We start from the raw sequence: 16,479 nt of genomic DNA on the forward strand, positions 1-16,479 counted from the left end.
GTCAAAGCAGTTCTGATAATACCACTTAATAATTGGAGAGGATATATAATTAGCTCAGCCAAATAAACAGAAGGCAATGGAAAGTCCCCATGAGGATGCACAAACAAATGTGTGGTGTGGACTTCTGACAATTCTACTGCAGGTTTAACCAAATTCAATTAGCCTGATTCACTCGAGAGAGTACTGTTGTCTTCTCAGTTTAACTGTATTTGAGGATTACTGACAAACAACATCCTCTCAAAGGAGACTGTAAGGACTACACCTTGTTCCATAATTCCACATTCTTATTTCATAATTATGTTTTGAGGGGAAACTAGTAGATAGAAATGTAGAAAATTCAGTATTGTTCAAAAAGCTTACCCATTATTTTAAACAGCTTGCTTTCAAAAGAAGAACTCTCTATTTCTGCAGTAAATGTCCTTCCTCTGACAGATAATTGCAGACCACAGAACAATATATATATATATACATGTTATATAATTCACAGGCATTGCCCAAACAATTTAAAGTGAAGTTATTTTGTCTTCTCTCTTCATAAAATGTCCATCATGTATTGCCAGTAAACACACTTAATCTATGTAAAGTGACTCAACTCCCTCACCATGCCTTATCCCATTACATAAACATTGTAGTAATGTAAGTGTTGACCCTGTTGACTTGAGAAAGTGTCCTTAAGTAATTTGGTGAGGCCCATTAGGAACTCTTGCTAATTTTCTGTACCAGAACATCAAAACATACAGATTTGTTTCACTTGGACCAGTACTAATGTTATGGACGTAGGGACAATAAAGACTAACATTTATTTTGATAACCCCCTCCCCCCACACACACACACACAAAAAAAGAGGGAACTACAGTGTATGATGTTCACACAGTTCATAATTAATGTAATCCTTAAGGTTAAAGCACAGTCTTCATACAGTATGCAATACATGGTTTTGATTTATGATAATACGGGGGGCTAGAGTAACAAACGTAGCTAAAGGGTAAAGTGTTTCCGGTCTTTTATAATTACAGTCTTTGGCACTGTCAGATGAAAAGTTTAAACATAAGCCCAAAGTTAACAAACAAGTAAAGCACATTTTGATTTCTGCCACTAGCGATTATTTTTAAAGAGTAGAGATATAAATAATAAATTTGGCTTAAACAGTCAGCTAAAATGTATAGAGTTAGATGGTCAATGTAAGGCATTTTTAATTTCTGCATTTCTCAACATATCAAAAGAAAAGAAAACATTTAAATAGTTTAAAAAGTGTAAAACCAAGAAAGAAACTTCACAAGACATTGAAGGTCTTATCAAATTTTATTATCAGAAAGCCATCCAACAAGATAGATGGCTAGATAGCAAGGGAGAAAAAAAAGATTGAAAAGGTTGAATAACAAAATATGAAAAATATGAAATTATGAAAAGTAATGTATAAAAATACATTGACGCATTAATGCTTACACAGCTAATTACAGAAATATTATACAATTTGCATAATTCTCTACAAGTGGAAATTTAATCTCACAATACAATGACAGCTGACACTAAACTTATTTATCAATATCATATTATTACACACAATATGACGTTGAACTAAGCCAGGATTAGACCATAGTTCAAATAGGACATAAGCATTTTTTTTTTATAAATGTGCAAACAAACAAAAAAACATTAATGGTGTGCATCTCGAGATAAAAAGGCACTGATAGGATCAGTCACGGCACATTTTAGTTGAAACAGATCAGACTTACATTTTAGTCTAGGACTAGGCTTAAGCCTTTTCTGTTAAACTGATGGAAAGTGTAACAGCATCCTTTATTTATAAGGAATGATAGTCAGTATAGACAAATCAATAGTATTCAAAATAAAGAGTAATTTGTCATATATAGCTTGGCACACAGCAATAAAACCAATTTGATTAGTTCTGTGTATACATACTGTCAACATACTTTTTTATGGAAAAAAGTAAAAAAGGTCAATGGCAGAATCTTCAAAAGTTATTTTGTGCTTTATCTATACCTTAAGGTAAGAATGCACAGCTTAGGAGCAGACAATGTAAAAATGAGTTTACTATCCCAGTTTACTGTACCCTTTTGATAAGTTTTCTTTTGATTAAACTAGTAATCCATTAGATGTGTGTACTCACTGGCACAGCATTTCATTGCATTGTGCTTCCACAGCGGCAACTTAAATACTTGCCCTGGTTGTACAGATACTTTGCTCCACAAAGATTTTAGAGAGGGTTCACACTGACAAAACAGACATTATTCATTTTTATCACGATTGCAATTTCTGATGAAAACTTCATGCAAATAAACAGAAATTTATGAATTGATTACCAATGTCATGATACAGGATACAAGAGAACATTACGATCACCTACAAGAGAAGAAACAATCTCCAGAAATGATGTCAGTGTGAACGTGGCTTTGGGCAGTGAAGTGGTGTTTACAGTCTAAACATTATCCAAAGTAAATATAGATCTGTGTGCCATGCTAGATTTATATATAGTTAATGAGCTTTATAAAAGTATTAAAAAAATGGTAATTCAAGAATATAAATAATACAAACACGCCCCCTTCTGAAAGACTTCAGTTTCTTCACTTATACTACTCAGAAAGATCTCTGTTATATTAAGTATCATCATTGATTCACGTTTAAGGAAAATCATAATAATCATATATATAAATATATATTTATATATACACACACTTTTTATGTATAAATTTATGTATATGGTATATATACATATATATATATAATACAAATATATATAAAAATCTAATTCATCGTTATTATTAATATTTGTTTTAGATTATGCAATTTTTCTTAATTTCATGGTCCGTGTCCTCTATAGTCCTATATGTCATGTAAGCACCAGACAAATTTAAGTTTACACTGGATTAAAAAGCACACACAAAGCTCTACAATCCATAAAAGTTATATAGACGCTAAAAACTTATAAAACTGCAATGTTTGTGAAAATAAAGAAAAAGAAATAAAAAAAAGAAAGAAAGTATGATAGTGATTATTTTGGTAATGCATTTTTTTTTTTTTTTTTTTACCAAAGTGGCTTATATAACATGTACTGTAATCCAAGCACAGTCCCTCTGTTGCAACCTGAGGTGATTTGCTTGAAGGCACAAATCATCGCCACTAAAGTGCAGTGTTTGGTTTATAGAAGCATTTTGCCCTGTGATAAAATAAAAAAATAATAAATCAATCAATCAATAAATAAATAAATAAATCATTTGTTTTTTCTAATAGGATAGAAGGACAGCATCATCTTTACATATTAAACCAAACTTTCTAAAAGGCACTCACCTTTTTCCAATGAAAAAAATAAATGCAGAAACAGCTACAGTACCCAGGATTATGATTAAACCTATCCCCCAGCCAGGTAAATCTGTTGCATACCCATGTAAAAAGATAACAGAAGATTATAGAAGTTTTCGATTTTAAGGTGAAATATCAGACTTTTAAAGGTTTAAAACTATCACCCTTACCGTTGCCATCTTTTTCATCCCCGGTTGTATTATTTCTTGGCAGGGGGTCAATTGCTGCTGAATGTTTCAAATCTGTAACTTCAGACAAATACAAGAAAAAGAACAGGCCAACTTAACACACAGAAAAGTACTAGTTTAGAGAGCACGTGTGGTGTAAGGCTTCATAACTGCTTACTTGTATAATTGATACAACAGCGACACTGAAAGAGAAGAAAAATAATATTTTAGAACCTGGTCTGTCCTAATAACGGCAGTAACACTGCTTTTAGACCCAGACAACAGACAGTCTTATCTGTGTGTAAATGAAACAGACATTCATTGCTAATACCTCGCCACAGTCAAGTTCCCACCGGAGGTTCTCGCAGACACGGACTGTCAGATTGTGAGGCGTAACAGCCACTACAACCGGTAACCTGTTTCCATCGCCATTCGGAGCGGAGTCGACAATAAACGTTCCATTCTATACAAACAACAGCAAACCGATGAGTTACTAAACATTTGACAAATGATAATTGGAGCCTATAAAAACTAACTCCATAACATCAAACATTCCCACCTGATAGTACCATCCTTGTTCGCAGTTTTCATATAGGATTCCCGGTGGCACCGTGTATGTGTATCCATGGGACGAGCGCAGGCTCTCACACTGTATTTCCTGATTTTTAGGGCATCCTGATGAGTAATACATAACCCCGTTTAATTGCACGACGTTTTATATTCCTTTAACATTAATTAGCGAGTTAGAAGCTAAATAAAAATCAATGTAAGGAATCCACTATGCGTACATTTTATGAACAAATAAATGTTTGTTACAATGGGGAAAACGTTTACCTTTACATGTCGCAGACGAACACCTCCCAAGAGTAAAAATGCATGCTAACAGTATTGACGTGAAACGTGCTCCCGGAAGCATCGCTGTCACTGACGTGCTGCTCCTGCCACTGCAGAACTCACACTGAAGCATCAAGCGAAGCGAGCGAGAAGGGTATCTGCAGACCGGAGATCTTCATTTAGGGGCGGGGACTCCCAAACGGAGTGGGGGAGCTCTGAAATTAGGGCATGACTTCCTACAAAAACACGCGATAACTTCGGCACTCTATTAGTCCTACAGCTGGTTCAGAAGATTTGATTATTTGTGTCAGTCAATGTGTTTCCTATGCCACAAAAAATGCTAACCCCTAAACCTACCTGGGCTCTGCTCTCATGGTGAACATTTATTTATAAAGCATATTTTATTTTAGATTAACTAGAAACGATGTTCAATTTATTAAGTTTTGTTTGGAAAGGTAAGTCAGTAACAATTGGCTGAAGACAGCAAATGTTGAAAGTCTTTATGAAAAGTGACCCTGCCCCAATTTGGAGGATCTGCCCAATTTTGGAGTACACGCCCCGTTTGAGATCTCCGGTCTGCATTATACCTACCCCGGTCTTGACAGATATGATCAATTATATGATGTGACATTTTAATAACCCTCCACTATTGTTCAACTGGCATCCACACTTATGTTATTTGTGGTCAAAACTGACAGGAGGACATAACTGTATAATAATTATATTGTTGTGGAATTAATACACTATATAAACAGCCTCAGCCCGAGGAGGACTCTAAAGTTTTTCAACACTATCACTCTCTTTGCGGTGGTCTTTTGAGCAAAGATTCTTTAGTAGCCTACTTCTATCCCTCAGCTGTGCAACAGGGTACATTGGCCTTTTTCAACGAGTCAGTCTATTGTTCTTTATCTGGCTCGGCTTGGTGTTCATCATCAGTTCTCTCTTCACAGCAGTTCAGTCAGTGTACCGTTTGAGTAAATGAATTACTCCGGGGCATTGGTTTGTTTGAACTCAGAGGGAGTGTCAGCCACATTAAAAAAGTTAACAGCTTAAGTCATTTGTGGATTAATGCGTATTGGAGACGTGAGCCGTTTAAAACGATTCAGTTCGATTGGGTGAACTGGTTCAACAAGATCCGGTTACATCAAATGATTAGTTCGCGAACCGGATATCACAAACTGTTTTGTTTTGAACTCTCTCACAACAGACACGGAAGAGAATGCTGAATAAAGTCGTAGTTTTTGCTATTTTTGGACCAAAATGTATTTTCAATGCTTCAAAACATTTTAACTGACCCTCTGATGTCACAAGGACTACTTTGATTATGTTTTTCTTACCTTTCTGGATATGCACAGTAGGGCTGGGTAAAAAAATAGATTTTTCGATTAATCGTTTTTTAAAATGTGGTCGATTCAAAATCGATTCTCAAAGGCCATGAATCGATTTTTTTCCATATTTATTTCCTCAGACATTGGTAAGATTAGCGTTAATCTAATTACAAATCTTCTCCACTAGATGTCACCCTCTTATGTGCCTTGTGCGATGTTATCAGCAAACCTATGATTCATTCATTCAGTTTAAAGCAGTGGTTCCTTCACGAATTCAAACGTGGCTCACCATATGCTGAACACATTTTCTGCAATGTGCGTCAGGTCATGCTCCCATTCTCGTCTTACAGACTGCATCTTAAAGCCTCTTATACTTTCTGCATCCGCGAGTCCGCTATGGACCACTATGCAGGCTTGATGTAAACATCGCCATCGGAGAGTGTGTACCGAGTGTGAGCAGACAACCGCGCGGACAGGTGCGCGTGGTCAGTTGTCTTCAAAAGCACAATTGCACATGTTCAGGCAGTGTGAAGAAGCCCATTGCCAATCGAACAAATCGGGCCGGGCTAGGGCTTGTGCAGTAGATGAGCGGTCATGTAATGTGTTTCGATTAGGCCTAACCTGATTTTACCAAGTGAGACATGTTCCTGGGACAACATCGTTGTTGACCCTGGAACAACATTGTGATTAACCAATCAGATTTGAAGAACCAGTTTATAGATTTTGTGAAGTTTATGCTTAAAATCAGTGTTTGGTGCTTGTACATCAGTGTCATTCATCTATCATTTCCTCTGATTTTAGGGATTACTCATGGTTAAGGTTAGGTTTAGGTGTAGGGATATGGTTAAGAATATATTTTTGGAGTAAAATGTTGTTCCAGGGTCAACAAAATATGTTGACCTAGGAACACATCGGACTTGGCAAAATCAGGACGTGCTTCGATTAGCGCGAGAAAGATGCAAAAATGTATGCTGAGTAGTTGAAACGGAGGCTTGCTTCTAAGGATTACGTTTTGGTAGCACCAGCAACTAAAGCAAAGTCTGAGGTTTGGAAAAGTTTTGACCTTGTTTATAATGAGAATAATGAGTGAATAATGATGCACCATCAGTGAGCGCAGGAGCGGGCTGAAGACATCTACAGTGGATTCAATCATTTTCCTCCACAAAAACACTTAGGCCTTACCTTATCTTGGTGAGTAAATGTTTTTCAAATAATAACTAAATATTATTTGAGTCTTAAATGCATAATGTAGACAGAGTAGGCTATATAAGCTAATGTTGGCATTGTTATTTTATTATGTCAGCTGCTATGGTGAAGCAAATCCGGTAGAGCCTTTATCTTAATTAATTTCGTTATTGCCAATTACCCATCTTAATTTATAATTTATCTTAATTAAATTTTTTAAGAAAGACTTGTTTTTATTGGTGTGTTGGCCTATTTATATGCTAAATGAGCCTATACCTAGGGCTATAGAGTGCTGAGATGTTAAGATGTTACAGAGGACTTATTTTTTTTCTTTGTTCAAACTTCCAAGTGGCCTATTACGTCAGTCATGTATAAATTATGTTAAACCATGTATAAATGACTCATTCCTGACAAAAGGCAAAAGAGCTGTGTGCTGCATACATTTGAATAATGTTGGGTTGTAAATGGGTTCGAGCTTTTAAAAAGCTGTCAATCTGAATGTACCTGTCGGGCTCGGGACATGTCGGGCTTAACTTTTAAGGCCCGATTACAGCTCTAATAGAATATCGAAATCGAATCGATTTGAGAGCTTGTGAAACGAAATCGAATCGATCTGGAACATCTGAATCGATACCCAGCCCTAATGCACAGTATACCATTCACACAGCTTCAATGGAGGGACTGAGAGCTCTCGGACTAGATCTAAAATATCTTAATCTGTGTTCCAAAGATAAACGGAGATCTCACGGGTTTGGAACGACATGAGGGCAAGTAATTAATGACATAATTTTACTATTTGGGTGAACTAACCCTTTAAGATAAAGGCTCCGCAGGATTTGCTTCGCCGCTAGCCGCTGACATTTAATAAAAGAATTGTTAAGGTTTCATTTCTCTCCGTCATGCCTATGTGCAATATGTTGCTGTCATCCACTCATTAAAGATTACTACAAATATATCTTCCTAGTATCGTTTTTATTTACTTATTTATCTCAATGCTCTGGCATAGGTAAAATTAGTGCTCGAGGGAGCAGAAACAGGTTCAATGTCAAAAGTTACAAATGCATAATTAACTCTTGCACATTTTTTGGGAATACAACAGTCAGTATCTCAATCTAACATAAAAGAAAAAAATATATAATAATAGTAAGCAACATAACTGTCAGACACAGACGAGGACACAGAGGATTCAGAGCAATGATATTTAATGTGACACAGAGGTTTCAGACACAGGTGAATCTTGACACGAAGATGACACAGTGAGAATAGGACTTTCCTTGGGTGAAGATGACAACGAAGATGACTCAGACGAAGACGATGGGCACAGGAACACAGATGATGATGACGATGGTTCAGAGGATCAGGTCGGTAAGTCGAATGACGTTTCGGTAAGGGTGAGGAGATCGGTGCAAGAACAGACACTGGGTGATGGTGATGGATGGCTTTATATGTGGCACTGGTGATGACGCACAGGTGTTCAGAATTCCGGTGATTGGGGACGAGTGGGTGTGGCGTGAGTGTCCGATTCCGGGAGTGTAGAAGGTGTGGCTGTGACAATAACATAAATGAAGGGAACATAACTCAACCAGAATAATGCCAACATTAGCGTAAGTACCCTGTCCACATTATGCATTTAGGAATCAATGAATATTTAGTTATCATTAAAAAAACTTTACTCACAGAGATTAGGCTAAGCCTACATGTTTTTGTTGAGGAAAATTATTGAATCCACTGTAGATAGCTTCAGCGCGTTCCTGTGCTCACTGATGGTGCGTCATTATTCTCATTATAAACATGGTCATAACTTTTCCACATCTCAGACTTTGCTTTAGTTGCTGGTGCAACCAAAATGTAATCGCCAGAGGCAAGCCTCCATTACACCTACTCAGCATCCATTTTCGCATCTTTCTCGCGCTAATCCAAACACGTCACATGACCGGTCCTTTACCTCGCAAATCGAGCCTGCGTAAAATGATATAAATTAAGCCAGAAGCTGGCTGAACCCGTCAGGCAAAGATCTTCAGCTCTAGCGTGTCGTGCTCATCTGCCTTTTGAAAGCTGTGTGGACGCAAGACTGAACGGAGCACGAAATGTGAAGTATACCCGGGCCTTAAAGCAGCCACCTAAAATTGTGGATTTTTATTTTAAATGGGAAATCGAAATTCTATTTTTTTTTGACAGCCCTAGTCAGCTGTCTAAAAACATCCGTGGCTTGTGTGCTGCAAACACATAGAAGCTTCATCACTGTGTCTGTCACATGACTCTGTTTCAATTTCAGACTTAAACTGATGGTAAAAGAGAGGACATTATTAACTGCCTTTACCTTTATTTTGAAAGGTGAAGCACTCCGATTATGAAAAGGGACACTACATTAACTACACGTGTTTGGCCAATCACAATGCACTTGGTCAGTTGGCCAATCAGAGCAGGCAGTGCTTGTGAGAAGGAGGGACTTTAAGGAAAATGATGCCTTTGAGAGAGGCCAGCATAGGGGACCTACAAAAATGTACAGTTTTGTACAAGTGTACTTTTTTTTTTACATTTAACCATGTCAACATAATCTGTTACACCAAATACACAAAATAATGGTCTTTAAAAAAGCATCATATGATCCCTTTAATATAAAAAACTGAAATACAGAAACAAAATCATTTAAATAAGTAAAGATTCTGAAAGTATTGAAGGAGATCCAATAATAATTGAATAAATATAGTAACAACAAAATATATTTTATTATATGATTAATATCATGTTTTTAAATATGATGATTTCATTGTAAACATGGTGATTCTCTCTAATATGGACATCCAACATAATATATGATATTAACCATCTGAATCTGTCATGTCAAGAAATGGAAAAGTCAGTCATAAATCATCATATTAATTACATGTGTGCCTTTAGCCCCATGCAGCAGGGGTGCTTTTTACCCCAAACACCATACTTTTACACAATCTTTCTTTATTTAAAAGCTGTTGCTTTAATTATTAATGAAATCATAAAGAAGAACTTTGCCACATAATATATGCAGTTTTAGTGATTCTAGTTTGCTACTTAAATCTAGAACATAAAAAACCCATCAAATATTAGATAAAGGAAGCAAAATATACTTTGTGCTTTATGACTGTTAGTTCTACTGCTTTAAGCACATCTTGGGAACGTTTACATTATTTAATCATAGAGAAACAGTCTTTGATCTTCAACATCCTTAGTCTGCAGTTCTCTGAACATTCTGTGTTGAACATACCCCTTGACTCCCTCTGGGGCAATTACATAAAATACTTCCATCACACTACATAGATGTGGTTTGGAGAATGGATCAGTGGATGTTTGTAAGCATTCCATCCTCAGATTCCAGATTTTCATATAGTTGTATCTCGACCAAATAGTGTCCTATCTGAATAAACCATACATCAATGCAAAGCTTATTTATTTAACTTTCAGATTATGGAATCTTGTCTCTTATGACTGGTTTTGTGGACCACTGCTCACATTTCTGAACTCCTGACCTTGAATATGCATAACTGGAAAAAGATAGGAAAATCAAGAATGCAATAATGACCCTTCACCTCAACCCTCAAATCCTCTTTCCTATCTGTCATTTGTACTAACAAAGGGCTTCTCTGTAAGTCCAACAGAATGGATGGAAACACTTAGTTACAGTACGTGACTAATGTTGGTTGCTGACACTGGTGGTAAAGTGTTTAGAGAGTCTCCATAAATACCATTTATTTTAGTCTTCTATTGTGTGTTTAGAAAGTGAGAAAGTAGCATACTTGTGATCTTTGATCATTTGTATTTGTATTAATGACACACTTGAACTAGTCACAGGTGCAACAACAGATTTTATATGTTTTAAAATGACCTAATTATAATTCTGTGTGTTTTGTACTGATTAGTAAGAGAGAGAAGCTAATGAAGCTGAGAGAGGACTGCTAGCGAAGCTGAAACTTATATTTTTCCTTTTTTGGCACAAGCCTTTTCTTAATATTATTTGTTTCCACATTTTCAATGATATACTCACCCTTTGCTATGTGACCCACCAGTACATTATATTCACCAGCACCACACTCCCACACTCCCACATTTGCCAGATGGTTGGGAAATTTGACTTTTCCGCTAGTTACAATAAAAAGTCATTTCAGAGGTATTAAGAACTGCATGATTTTCTTGATCATGTCATTCTTACAGTATAATGTTTTCATAATATTGTGGTTTGTAGACATGGTGTTATTTCTTCCGTTTGTAGATGTGCCCAGCTCAGCTTAGGTTTCCTTTTTCCAAGGAACTAGATGAGTGTGAGAGTGTGAGAACTAGATTTTGTAAGTAAGTAAGTAAAGTTTATTTATAGAGCGCTTTTCACAGATACAATCACAAAGTGCTTTACAAGGTACAACCACATTAGTATGAATTTTGTTGTCTGGGGCTATAATCAGGGTTTCAGTCTTTTTCGAGTTTAATTGGAGACAGTTACTAGCAAGCCACGATTTAACACAAGATATACTATTCAATAAATCTGTTAGTTTGTGGAACTCAGAATCATTAAACGAGCAATACAATTGTATGTCATCAGCATAAAAATAGTATGACACATTGTTCAAATGTTCATTTTGTGCTTTTCAAAGCTTGGCAGTCACATTTGCTATGTTAAATAGATTTGCAAGTTAATGTGAGGCCAATCTTTGTCTCTCCCACACCACTCACAAATGGCATTTTTACTGTGGTAATAATCTGGTCCTTCACAGCTAATGGAAGAAATTCAATTTACAGCACAACGTGTGGTGGTAAGCTGTGGTGTCTAAACTAATGAGAGCAAATTAAGTTGTTAAAACATTTACAAAGCAGTGATTTTCACATGTAGTAACATTTGACTGTGGCTGTGGCTTGGAGAGCGTCCAGAAGAAGCAGGGGTGTAAATTTCAACCAAGTTGGGGTGAGGGGCAATAAATATAACATTTCTCGAGTAATTTTTGAAGGGGACACAAATAATAGGGCTTAATGAATTCAGTAACAGGCCATTCCCTCAGCAAGCAGTGAGACATATAGTAGTAATGGAGAGCAGGAGTGGAAGTATTTATAACAGCCTTTGTTTACAGACGCAGTCATACATTTCCTTATGAATGCTAATGAAGATGAGGTCAGTCTGTGATGCAAGAGCTTCTGAACTGCTGGTTGTGGGTGTTTTAAATGTCCCTCAGCTTGCACTTGTGGTTCATATAAACCCCTGAGAAAGGCTGTAGTTGTCTAGGGCGGATGCTTCCTATACTGAAGGCCCCCTGCACTGCACATAGCTGTCCTGGACTTGTGGACAATGACCGCTGCATGTGTGTGTCCATTAAGTCCATGAGATTGTAGAGAAAATATGGACTCGGTGGAAGACTGCAAGGGTGTAGAGTTCCCTTTAGGACAGGGCCTTTTACTTCTTCCTCATCTAATACACCTGATTTAACTAATCATCTAATTTGTAGAGACTGCAAGATGTGAATCATGTGTGTTCTGATAAATGTATTTGTTTTGTCGAGCCTAGGAAAACTACGGAGCCCTGCACGTGACATGCAGGAAAATATTAGGCTAAAACGTGTGCACGATTTACTAATTTGTTCCCTCAATTTTTTAAATTGTGCGCACGATTTACTAATTAGTTAACGAAATAGTAAATCGAGGGAACGCAATAGTAATCGTGTGCACGTTTTAGTACATTGAGGGAACGAATTAGTAAATTGTGCACAAAACTTATTTATTTTTTCTTGCATGTCATGTGCAGGACTCCGTAGAAAACTGACAGCCAAGAGGTGATGTCTAAACCACTTAAGATCAATTCTTGTCTGGCACCCAAAATCAGTTAACAAAACAAAATACGGTTTTGTCTTGTACCCACAATTGTGTTAACTAAAATCTTCAATCAGCCTGAGTGACTGACAGATGAGGCCACAGTTATGATCATTAAAACAATGAGCAGGGTTTATTCAGTAATATTATATGTGTATGTTTAAATGCTCAGACTTTGTTTGAATGCTGTAGCAGGCTAGACATTTTCATCATAGATACTTTTTGTGAGAATTGAGAGTGTCACATCTCTGCTAATAGATGAGGCCTAAACAATTATTCCTTGTGAAGGATATAAGAGATTTGTGTATTCTAATTTCAGTTCTTATTAGCTTGATTTCTTTGACATTATTGGCTATAGAGGGTATGCACTTTCCCACTGGAAAACGTCCATTTGGCCGGACTGAGAGGCAAAAGAGCCTGCTGCATGACTGAATTCAATAGGGAAGCTGTGGAAACACAAGTAAAATACATAACTGCAGTCACTCCAGCTGACGGTGATGTCACGTGCATGCCTTCTATAAAAACAGAAATTCATGTGTAAGATCTTGTCACTGATATTCAGCCACAGATACCAAACATTAACATTAAATGTTCAAATTCCTGCAGCTGGTCAGCTATGTGAATCATGTGAGAGTGAATTGGTTTCATGTTACAGTACTCACTCATAAGTGTTCATTCAGACACACCCAATAAAGCACTCTTATATTACCTTGTCTATTGTATGCCATAACCTTTTATTGTCCTGTTAATTGTTGAAATATCATAGGTATAAATTGTCACAGGTATAATTTGTCATTTCCTAGATAAATGTCAAAGTATTCACTGAGGTGTTGATCATGAGGTAGAATTTATTTCTTTATTTATTTTGGAATGGAGGATGATCAACTATTTACTTTGAGTCGGTAAACAAAAGGTTATTATGGCACTATACACAATGAATGTAAAATTACAACATATTTGTTCCACTGAAAATGTTCCTTTATGTTGATCTTGTGTTTGTGTGTGTGTGTGTGTGTGTGTGTGTGTGTGAGAGAGAGAGAGAGAGAGAGAGAGAGAGAGCGAGAGGGGGAAGGATCTCTAGAAAGGGAGTACAACAAAGTACATTTTTATACATCATCTTTATTCAAAGAACATGACTTTTTTCTTGCTTTATAATAACAGAAGTCAATTAAAATTCTTGATTCACCAACATTGAAAAAACATTGTAACATCGGTATCAGAATTAATTAAAATTTTACTTTACTTGACCTAATAAAAAACTGGCATTCATTAGAACATTTTCTTCAATACTTAAAACCACAAATAAAAACATAAATAGAGAACACCTCATCAAACAATTTAAAGAGTAAAAAAACAACAACAAAGTATTTTACAATGTTTAAGGATTGGAAGTCTGACTTCTTAGTTCTAAAATCATTCCAGATAATATTAACAAATATCTCTAAACTATAAATCAGTTAAAAGACTGTTATTAAAACGCCAATCAAATTAGCTATTAAAATTCTAAACATAAAAAAGATGCATTCTCTGAAATACTAACAATGCATCAAAGCCAATGTTGCTACTAATCTTTGACATGCCCAAGACTGTTATAAAAAGTAAAAATAAAATCCAGCCACAATTACTTTTATATTGAAAATATGTAATATGTGTGTTTTTTTCCCCCAAATCAGTGAGATCATTTATGAACTTGCCAATTAAAGAGTTAAATTCTTGGATTTTTTTTTTAAACATTTGGTAGTTTTAATCAGGACTGAAGTTGATTAACAGATTTATGCAAAAAAAAATAGAAAAAAATATGAATCTGATACAGCAGATTTTTACAGCAGTTTAATTGAGTGGATGTTTTCATCCACAAACAACTCGAAAGGGTAGTGAATTTGAACAATGCACAAGGGTTAATCATTGTATGGATTTTAAAATCTTGCTTATTACTTACAAAGCCCTGAATAATCCTCCATTTCCGCTGCGTTCTCAAAACTCAGGCAATTTGATGATACCTAGAATATCAAAATCAATTGCAGGCAGCAGTTCCTTTTCCTATTTGGGGCCTAAACTCTGGAATAACCTCTTGCAAACACACTTTTGCAGTTTAAATCTAGATTAAAGACCCATATCTTTAACCTGGCGTACATATAACACACTAATATGCTTCTAATATCCAAATCCATTAAAGGATTTTTAGGCTGCATTAATTAGGTTAACCGGAACCGGAAACACTTCCCATAACACCCTATGTACTTGCTACATAATTAGATGAATGGCATCTACGCTAATATTAGTCTGTGCCGCTCTTATTCCGAGGTCACTGTAGCCACCAGATCCAGTCTGTATCCAGATCAGAGGGTTACTGCAGTCACCCGGATCCAGTACGTATCCAGACCAGATGGTGGATCAGCACCTAGAAAGGACCTTTACTGCCCTGAAAGACAGAGGAGACCATGAAAACTAGAGCCCCAGATACAGGTCCCCTGTAAAGATCTTGTCTCAGAGGAGCACCAGGACAAGACCACAGGAAACAGATGATTCTTCTGCACAATCTGACTTTGCTGCAGCCTGGAATTGAACTGCTGGTTTCGTCTGGTCAGAGGAGAACTGGCCCCCCAACTGAGCCTGGTTTCTCCCAAGGTTTTTTTCTCCATTCTGTCACCGATGGAGTTTTGGTTCCTTGCCGCTGTCGCCTCTGGCTTTCTTAGTTGGGGTCACTTAATTTACAGCTATATTTGTTGAATTGTTTGCAAATGATTTCACAGATTATATTTTGAACTGAGATGATGACATTACTGAATTCAATGATGAATTCTCATTTTGTATTATTGACACACTTTTTTCCTAATTAATGTTGTTCAGTTGCTTTGATGCAATCTTTTTTGTTTAAACTCTCAGGCTCTCACCCCCCCCCCCCCCCCCCCAGACACACACACTTTTTTGACACCTGATAAATCTGTAAGGTTTACATCTGCAGATTTTTGAGCAATATTTTCCTCAAATGAATTAGCTGTGGTGCACCTCATTCCTAACAGTTTGCACTAACCCCTCATCCTCACCTACTTTTTCAACTAAGAAAGATGAAAATTTGTTCCTGGATTTTTCTGGATTTTTCGGACACGCCCTCACAAGATGTCCTGTTTCATCACAGCTATTTCATGTTATCAGTTGCGGCAAAAATTACATAGTTGAATTCATCATGCTTAAAACTAAAAATTAAGTACAATTCCTCTTTGTTATCCTTTAACACCATGTACACGTCTAAACAACACTGCATGTTTCAGTATTGGTGTTTTACAGCCAATTTTAGATTGATTTCCTAAAAACAACAAGCACATTGTTCCTTGGTCATAGGAAGCATGGCACCCACTCACTCACTCAACAAATGCTAACGCATGCAGATAGAGAGAGAGAGAGAGAGAGAGAGAGAGAGAGAGAGAGAGAGAGAGACAGTCTGTGTGTCTTTAAAAGCAACTTGGAAAGTACCTCTCATTGTCTGGGTCTGACAGAAGATAACAAGACAATATAAAGCATTACTTCATCAAGAAAATTCTTGCAACCAAAGCAGAAACCTCCTGTTATAAAACATACTTCTTTTGTTATTCTCTGTATTGCTGTAGAAAGCTCTGTGTATCACACCTTAGGACAACAGGGCAGAGACAGTATATATATATATATGTAGTATAACAACACAGCACAGAGCTCCTAAAGGGAAGAAAAACATCTTTATTTTTGATTTTCTGAGCTGTGGATTACTATACTTTTCGGATGAAGACGTCTGTGGATTGCACTTCTCTGAACACGGACACCAGCATGGTAATACAATGTG

General features: G+C 36.6%; 1 protein-coding gene and 1 long non-coding RNA gene across 4 annotated transcripts in view; one reads left to right on the forward strand and one right to left on the reverse strand.

The window, feature by feature from the left end:
- Positions 1 to 1,284: 1,284 nt before the first annotated feature.
- On the reverse strand, positions 1,285 to 4,887 carry LOC127975526 (uncharacterized). Of its 3 annotated transcripts, none has more exons than XM_052579672.1 (7): positions 4,324 to 4,887; positions 4,049 to 4,164; positions 3,821 to 3,952; positions 3,668 to 3,692; positions 3,493 to 3,564; positions 3,311 to 3,392; positions 1,285 to 3,179 (listed from the first exon to the last, which is right to left on the reverse strand). In XM_052579672.1, the coding sequence occupies exons 1-7, from the start codon at positions 4,454 to 4,456 to the stop codon at positions 3,143 to 3,145; spliced, it is 597 nt and encodes a 198-aa protein (XP_052435632.1). In that variant the 5' UTR covers positions 4,457 to 4,887; the 3' UTR covers positions 1,285 to 3,142. The 3 variants fall into 3 exon arrangements, with proteins under 3 accessions (XP_052435632.1, XP_052435631.1, XP_052435633.1); XM_052579671.1 differs by having other exon boundaries at positions 3,493 to 3,570; positions 4,324 to 4,573; XM_052579673.1 differs by lacking the exon at positions 3,493 to 3,564 and having other exon boundaries at positions 4,324 to 4,880.
- A 10,674-nt stretch (positions 4,888 to 15,561) lies between these two features.
- The window catches only part of LOC127975529 (uncharacterized), a 47,634-nt gene continuing 46,716 nt past the window's right edge, over positions 15,562 to 16,479 (forward strand). Inside the window, exon 1 of the long non-coding RNA XR_008157544.1 lies at positions 15,562 to 16,466. This is a non-coding gene — a long non-coding RNA (uncharacterized LOC127975529). The remainder of the gene's footprint in view (positions 16,467 to 16,479) is intronic.

This window comes from Carassius gibelio, chromosome B16, assembly GCF_023724105.1.
Source record: "Carassius gibelio isolate Cgi1373 ecotype wild population from Czech Republic chromosome B16, carGib1.2-hapl.c, whole genome shotgun sequence".
Taxonomy (NCBI): domain Eukaryota; kingdom Metazoa; phylum Chordata; class Actinopteri; order Cypriniformes; family Cyprinidae; genus Carassius; species Carassius gibelio.